Source organism: Ochotona princeps, chromosome 2 (assembly GCF_030435755.1).
Source record: "Ochotona princeps isolate mOchPri1 chromosome 2, mOchPri1.hap1, whole genome shotgun sequence".
Classification (NCBI taxonomy): domain Eukaryota; kingdom Metazoa; phylum Chordata; class Mammalia; order Lagomorpha; family Ochotonidae; genus Ochotona; species Ochotona princeps.
In genome coordinates this window covers 105,478,687-105,487,480 of record NC_080833.1, presented here as the reverse complement: position 1 = coordinate 105,487,480, position 8,794 = coordinate 105,478,687, and the positions used below count along the sequence as shown (strand labels likewise).

Here is an 8,794-nt window from a genome sequence, read left to right as displayed (position 1 = left end):
TGATATAGGGAGACTCAGTTGAGGGAGAGGGTACTTTGGAAGGGGATAAGAAAAAACCCAGGGCCTTGGAAATGTATCATAAACTGATAATAATAGTAAAAGTTTAAAAAATAACCCTCACTAAACATTGTGTTACATTATGTTACATCATAAAAGTATACCCACTGTCCCATTTTAAGGATTTTATATGCCAGAGAATTGAAAGCCACGGCCTTATTCTAGCCAATAAATTCAACCTGCCTTTGACCGCTTTTGTACAATCATTTCCCTGAAGAAGAACAAAGCAAACTGGTTTGTGTTTCATTTCCTTTTATTCTTCTCAACTCACCCGTCCTGTGCCCATTGTGAAATGCAACCTTGAGAAGGCTGGGAAATGGGAAGAGGGGTGTGAAGTAACAGAGTTTGGGTTATGAAAGTTTGTATAAAAGCTCTCCAGTCTTTTGTGAGGCGGAGTGGACAGGGTGTGCTCCTTCAGCTCAGAGACGGTTCTGCGATTGTGGAGCTGGGCTCATAGGGATTCTTCACCAACTTGGCGCACCGAAAAATCATCACTATTAGGAATACAAACAGAAGGACCACAAAGGCAATGGCAAAACCTTTGTCCACGTCGACACTGCTGGACGGGCTGGAGTCCTCCATGGGGCTGTGAGCCTCGGTACTGTCATCCAGAAGCAGCTACCTCCTCCGACTGGTCATATCGCTGGATAAAAGATAACAAAGCAAGTTTATTAGCTTTTATGTATTTCATTACTAATTCTAATAACCAAAAGGGACCAAGGGTGGAGAAAAAAATCACCCAGATTTATTATTTTTAAAAGTCCTTGTGAGGTGTTGAGGACTTGCAGTGTTTGTTTTAGTTCATTCGAACGCATGTCCCTGCTTCAAGTGACAAGGCCACGCCTTACTCAGAACAGGTATAACTCACATTTTAAAAAATAACTTATTTTACTTTTATTTATTTATTAAAGATTTATTTTTAGTGGAAAGGCAGATATACAGAGAGGAGGAGACAGAGAGGAAGATCTTCCGTTCGATGGTTCACTCCCCAAGTGGCTGCAATGGCTGGAGCTGAGCCAATTCGAAGTAAGGAGCCAGGAGCTCTTCCACGTCTCCCACGAGGGTACAGGGTCCCAAGTCTTTGGGCCGTCCTCAACTGCTTTCCCAGGCCACAAGCAGGGAGCTGGATGGGAAGCGGGGCTGCCGGGATTAGAACCGGTGCCCATATGGGATCCCGGCACGTGCAAGGCGAGGACTTTAACCACTATGCTATCTCGCTGGGCCCTATATATTTATTTTTAAAGGTTAGTTTGTTGAAAGGTTTAGGAAGAGAGATACATACACAGTGTTCTTCAGTCTGCTCATTCACTCTCCTAAAATGGCTGCAATGGCCAGGGATGGGCCAAGTTGACGCCAGAATGCAGGAGTTTCATCTGGGTATCCCATATGAGTGGCAGGAACCCAAGTATTTGACCTATCCTCTGCTGTTTTCCCTAAGCCATTAGCAGGGAACTGGTTTGGAAGTGGAGCAGCTAGCACATGAAACAGTGTCCATAGGGAATACTGGTGTCACAGGTGGCGGCCTTACTCTCTACACCATAATGCTGACCCCAGAAAAGATTTATCTGCAAGAATAATGGTGGTTACTCCCCAAATGGCTACAATGGTTGGACCAGGTCAAAAGCCAGAAGTGAGGAGCTTCCTCCAAAATTTCCACATGGGCAGAAGGTGCCAAAGTAATTGGGCCATCTTCTACTGTTTTCTCAAAAACATTAGCAGGGAGCTGAATCAGAAATGGGAGTAGCCAGGACTTGAACCAGCACCCTTTGGGATGTTGGTGTCACATGCATTAGCTTATAATCTGTTATACCACAATGCCTGCCACATATTTTACAATCTTAAAAAAATTATTGGGGCCCAGTGGTGCAATGCAGTGGGTTAAACTGCTGCTTGTCACACTAGCATCCAATCTGGGTGCTGGTTCAAGTTCTGGCTGCTCCACTTTCAATTTAATGAACTTGAGAAACAGCGAAAGATGGCCCAAGTCCTTGAGCGCTTGTACCCGGGCTAGAGTCTCGAAGATCCAAGCTCCTGGCTTTGGCCTGGCCCTGCCTTGGCTGATTGGCCATTTAGGGAGTGAACCAGCAGATGTCTCTCCCTCTCGCTCTCTTAGTGAATCTTTCAAATCAATACATTGAATGTTTCAAAAAATTTGAGAGTCGAAAAGAGAACAAGATAGATAAATGAAGCAGCTGGGGAATCCCATGCACTGGTTCACTCCCCAAATGCCCCAATGAAGGTAACAGTTGAGAACTCAATCCGGCTCTCCCACATGAGTAGCCTATCACTGCGTATAATGGCAGAAACTGGAATTAGAAGTGAAACCAAGACTGATACCCATAGATTTGATAAAGGATGCTGGCATCCTAACTGGCATCTTAAGCTCTACCAAAGCCAAAACCTTCTAATTCTTACAGTCAGTTCAGAGTTGCATAGCTCTTCTTCCTCTCCTGCCACAGCTTCTCCAGTGCGCAGGAAGCAATGGACTCAGTTGTGGTTGACTGCGAGAAAGTAGCCTGAGTTAGAGGTGTAAGTATATTTTATTCAGCACTGTTTATCTTTTTTAATATATAATTTTTTTTAAGATTTATTTTATTTTTATTACAAAGTCAGATATACTGAGAGGAGGAGAGATAGAGAGGAAGTGGAGCTGCCGGGATTAGAACCAGCAGCCATATGGGATCCCGGCACATTCAAGGCGAGGACCTTAGCCACTAGGCCACGCCGCCAGCCCTTTAATATATAATTTTTAAAAAAGATTTATTTATTTTTATTCTCTCCTTCTTTTTGTAGATCTGCCTTTCCAATAAAAATAAATAAATCTCTCTAAAAAAAAACCCCAGAATTTCTTACTCCTATTGAATATAACATATACCCATTAGTTGACTGTTTCCATCAGTACCTCCCCATGTCTTTCTTATAGCCACCCTGATTCGATCATTAGGAATCCCCCAAACACACACCTAAAGCAATATAATCATGTTCTTTAGGCCCCACATCTAAACACCATGATTGGGTTAGGTTTCCACCCTCCTAATGCCATTAGCTTATAACTTCGGAGTTTAAGGTTCCGTGAAAATCAAATTGCATTCAAACTACAGCACAGCTGAGTCCTTCAACTGAAGTTGCTGGGCTGGGCTGACTCAGGGGAAATGGCTACATATATTGTTTAGACATAATTCAGCAAGTAATCTACAAATCCTGCTAGCACAATTCTGGTCTTTTTCCAACTTCAAAAATGTCTAGGTAACACATTGAGCTGAGTTTTCAGGTTTCACCGGTTAAATATTCATAGCATGCTTCCCTCCAACCTGACTGGAGAGGGACAGCAGGTGCAACAGCTTAAAAACATCTGGTCAGGGAAGTAAATATCAGTTTCTCCTTCTCACTGGTGGCACTGATCGTATCACTAGCTCTCATGAAATGTCCTTATCTTTGGTCTGGGGAGGAAAGGAAAGAGCTTTTCTCTTTTTTATGTTAGCAAAGGAAGTAAATATCCTCCCCTCACAAATACCATATATCTTGTAAGTCCAATAATAATTAGTGCCACTTGTCTCCTCTTTCCATTCTTTATATATACTGTAGTGGGAGGGGAGGGCTGGAGTTGGTGGATGTGTGTTGACTCTATCACCTCCTCGTAAAATCTGGGAGAGTTTCTGGCTCCAAATCTCTTTAGAATTGAAACTGTATATATAGTGTCTCTTGTCCTCACTTTGGGACTCAAAGGACAATTTGAGAATAGAAGAGTAAGCTTTACTCGACCATTTTCTGGGCTTCTTCCTTCATGTAGGTAGATGGAGTAGACAGATGCAGTAAACTCCTGTTAAGTGGAGTGTTTTCAGGCCTGGTGTGGTAGCCTAGTGGCTAAAGTCCTCGCCTTGCATACACCAGGATCCCATATGGTTGCCTGTTCTAGTCCCAGCAGCTCTACTTCCCATCCAGCTCCCTGTTTGTGGCCTGGGAAAGCAGCCAAGGACAGCACAAGTCCTTGGGACTCTGCCCCCGTGTGGGAGACCCAGAAGAAGCTCCGGGCTTCGGACTGGCTCAGTTCCGTCTATTGAGCCAATTGGGGAGTGAATCATTGGATTCTCCTCTCTGTATATCTGACTTTCCAATAAAAATAAAGAAATCTTAAAAAAAAAAGATGCTGGTGTTGTGGGTGGGTGGCATTTCTCCCCATGATGCCATAGGCTGGGCCCTGAAGAGCTGTTTAAATAATAATAACAATAAATAAATAGAGTATTTTCTTTTTTATAAATGATTACCTTTAAAATGGTTACTTTTCTTGTTTATTTTTACATATTGAAAGGCAGCGTGCCAGACAGACTTGTCCTATCCACTGTTTCACTCCTCAAATGCTAACATGGGCAGGATCAAAGGCATGAGTGAGGAACTCAATCCTGGGCTTCCACAACAGCGTCAGGCACCCAACAGCAGGAGCCATCACCTGCTACCTTCCACAGTGTACACTATCAGAAGGTAGCATTAGGAGTGGAGCCAACTTGAACCCTGCCAATCCCATAGAGGAAGCTTAAGGCCCGACTGACATTTTACTGCTGTATCCAGCACCTGCTCTCATAAATGGCCTTTTTTTTTTTTAGTGTTTACTTCCTTATTTTTAGAGAGAGGAGAGAGAGAAGAAAGCATATATCCATCTGCTAATTGACTTCCCAAATTCTTGCAAGGTCCTACACTGTCATACTGAACCAGATCTCATAAGTGAGGTGGTAGGGACCCAATTATTGGGCCATTGCCATGGTTTCTCACATTGTTCATTGGCAGGCAGCTGGTGTCAAGAGCTAGAGCTGGGTATTAAACTCATGTCCTCTGATATGGGTCAAGGGCTTCTTATCCAGCATCTAGAGGTTACTCTAGGCTAAACACCAGCTTTCCACCCTCTGCATTTTTTTTTTTTTTTTTTTTTTTTAGTAAAATAGAAGTCCTATTGTGATAGAATCACTAGATTTTAGGAGCTAGCATTGTGGAGTTGTAGGTTAGGTCTCCGTTTGTGGTACCAGGGATGCCTTCTGGGTGCCAGTTTGAGTTCCAACTGCTCCAGTTCCAATCCAGCTCCCTGTTAATGGCTTTGGAAGGAAGCAGAAAATGACCAAGTCCTTGGGCCCCTGTTACCTTCTGGGAGACCCAGATGAAGCTGCTTTTGAACAGCTCAGCCTGGCCCTTGTGGCCCTCTGGGGAGTGAACTAGTGGATGTCGGTTTCTTGTGTGAGAGTTTCTGGGCTCTAGTCCTTGCTCCACTTCCAAACCAATTTGTTCTGATGCACATTCAGTGCACATCCTAATAGGTCCCTGCTACTTGCATGGGAAACACAGATTGGATTCCAGGTTTTTGCTTCAGTCTACCCAGCCCTGGCTGCTGCAGTCGCCTGGATAGTGAACCAGTGTTCGTCCATTTCTCCCTGTGTATATCACTCTATCTTAAAACAAAAGGATTTATTTTTTTAAAAGATTTATTTATTTTATTACAAAGTCAGATATACAGAGAGGAGGAGAGACAGAGAGGAAGATCTTCCATCCGATGTTTCACTCCCCAAGTGAGCGCAACGGCCGGTGTTGCACCGATCCAAAGCCAGGAACCTGGAACCTCTTCCGGGTCTCCCACGCGGGTGCAGTGTCCCAAAGCCTTGGACCATCCTCGACTGCCCTCCCAGGCCACAAGCAGGGAGCTGGATGGGAAGTGGAGCTGCTGGGATTAGAACCGGCACCCATATGGGATCCTGGGGCGTGCAAGGCGAGGACTTTAGCCGCTAGACCACGCCGCCGGGCCCAGGATTTGTTTTTCTTTATTGGAAAGGCAGATTTATGGAGAGAAGGAGAGCGAGAGAAAACTCTTCCATCTGCTAGTTTACTCCGCAAGTGGCCGCAATGGTAGGAACTGATCTGATCTGAAGCCAGGAGCTTCCTCATCTCCCGAGTAGGTGCAGGGTCCCACGCTTTGGGTCATCCTCTACTGCTTTTTCAGGCCACAAACAGGGAAAGTGGAGCGGCCTAGATGGGGTCCCAGGGTATGCAAGGGGAGGACCTTAGCCAGGAACCAGAAACTTCCTCTGGGTCTCCCATGCAGGTGCAGGAACCCAAGGCTTTGTACCATCCTTGACTGCTTTTCCAGGCCACAAGCAGGGAGCTGGATGGGAAGTGGGGTGGCCGGGACATGAGTTGGCACCCATAGGGCATCCCGGCACGTGGAAGGTTAGGACTTTAGCTGCTAGGCTACCACGCCAGGCGGAATCTTTTCTATAGAGTATGGTCATATACACTTTTGCCATATTGCAGTGGTTTTTCACTTCCTATATCTATCAGTTTCCTTCTGGGCTAGCCCAAAAACTTTATGCTTTACTGAAACACTCTTACTGCATTCTGAACCACAAAATGACCTGTGACAAATGCAAACTGATTAGCCATCTACTTAGAATCCATCCACAGTCATCTCCCATTAACTTCCATCCTCTTTTATGCATTTATGTATTTGAAAGGCAGAATTATATGTATAATATTTTAATTATGTATCATATATTTTAATATATTATATGCCTATAGAGAGAGAGAGAGAGAAAGAAAGAATTGAAATAAACAAAGAAAGAGCATGGGATGTTTCATCCACTGGTTCATCCCTCAAATCCCATAACAGCTGGGCTGTGCCAGACTGAAATCAGGAACCTGGAACTCCATTCAAGTCTCCCACAAGGTCCCAAGTAGCTGGGTCATCTTCTGTTGCTTTCCCTGGTACATTAGTAGGGACCTGGATTGGAAAGGAGCAGTTAGGACTCAAACTGGTGCCCACATGGGATGTTGGTGTCGCAGGCAGCAGTTTAACCCTATGTGCCACAATATCAGCCTCGTCTTTAGTCTTTTTTTTTAAAAGATTTATTTTTATTGGAAAGGCAGATTTACACAGAGACGGAGAGACAGAGAGGAAGCTCTGCTGGTTCACCCTAAAGCTAGGACCCAGCAGCTTTATCTGGGTCTTCCATACAGGTGCAGGATCCCAAGGCCTTGAGCTGTTCTCCACTGATTTCTCAGGCCACAGCAGGGAATTGGTTGGGAAGTGGACCAGCTGCGACACGAACTGGCGAGGCAAAGATTTAGTCACTAGGTTATCACACTAGGCCTTTCTAATGGGACTCCAAAGCTTTATAACAAACTGGCTCCACCTTGTTTGTCACCTCCCTCTCCTTGTACTTTTTGACCCAGCAATGTTTTGCTTCTCAAGTTTCCATAAATTCTGCATGATCCCATTTTGCCTTCAAGCCTCTTCCCTCAACATCATTTTTCCCTTTTTTTGTATTATTATTTTCACTATATATGAAACTTTTAGGCCTTACCTTAAATATCAGTTCCAGAGAGACCTATTTGTAATATTTCCTACTGCCTATTGTAATTACTTTAATGTTTCTATTCTCTGAAAAAAAAAACAAAAAAAAGGTAATGTATTGTGATGGTAAGGATCACGCTTACTGTTTTTTTATTCTAAAAGTCTGAGATCTATTAGATAGTCAATAAATATTTTAAATGAGCAAATATAGCACCACACATTGCCCAATTTATATAAAAATGTTGGGTTACTGAATGACGTTGAGACGTGGTTCTGGCCTTATAGTAAGGCAATAGAAGATGAGTGTTGATCCAGAAGGAAGTGATATCAGCAGAATATGCTGACATCATTTTGATGAACAACATTTTGATGAACAAAGCAGGAAGTAGAATTGTGATAATGAGGACACCAAGATTTTGTATCATTTATGACAACTTCACCTAGGAAAGAAAGATGTGAAAAATAGCAGCTGAATGCCTACCAGAAAATCCATTTTAGAGGCAAAATAGATGCTTTGATTGATGCAGATGCTTTGATTGCATTGGACAGAAAAAGCCCACTCAGGAGGACTTAAGAAACACATGGAATTCATTTTGAGGCCAACTTTAGGTCCAGAGACTCATAGTGCTTGTTTTGCCTTTAGATGCTATGGCTTTTCTTAGTCCTTTCTTCTAAATTGATTTTTAAAAAAGATTTTTTTAATTGGAAAGTCAGATATATAGAAAGGAAGATCTTCCATCCAATGATTCACTCCCCAAGCGGCTACAATGCCTGGAGCTGCACTGATATGAAACCAGGAGCCTGGGACCTCCTCTGAGTCTCCTACACGTTTGCAAGCTTCCAAAGCTTTGGCCCGTCCTTGACTGCTTTCCCAGGACACAAGCAGAGAGCTGGATGGGAAGTGGGGTCACTGGGACACGAACTGGCATTCATATGGGATCCTGCCACATACAAGGCGAGTACTTTCAGCACTAGGCTACTGCACCGGGCTCTCTAAATTGATTTTTAGCCTCAAGTTCATTTCCCTTTTGATATTAAGAATGTCTCTAGCAAATCCAACCTCACATACATTTCATACATACTGTCTCTCTCTTCTCATTTGCAGAGGGGAAAGGAAAGCATTTTTATGTCATCCAGGATACTTGTTTGCAAGCAACAAAAATGGAGTCTCTTTTACTCCAACAGAAGAGCTATATTTGTGAAGAGATCAAACAGTTCTCAGAAGAAGTCATCTTGGAAACAGGGAGATGCCGAAAGAAGTGAGCGTTAGGAATGACAGTCAAGGTCAACATGGGTAGTCTGGTCAGGGTAAGGTTGGCACCAGACCTTGTACCACCAGGTGCTGCTATTGCTCTGTACAGCTGCTGCTGTTGCTGGACACAGATGCCTTTTCCAGACCTGAATTAC

General features: G+C 43.7%; 1 protein-coding gene across 1 annotated transcript; it reads right to left on the bottom strand.

The window, feature by feature from the left end:
• Positions 1 to 471: 471 nt before the first annotated feature.
• On the bottom strand, positions 472 to 639 carry CTXND2 (cortexin domain containing 2). Its single transcript, XM_036494723.2, has one exon. The coding sequence runs from the start codon at positions 637 to 639 to the stop codon at positions 472 to 474; it is 168 nt and encodes a 55-aa protein (XP_036350616.1).
• Between the last annotated feature and the right edge of the window lie 8,155 nt (positions 640 to 8,794).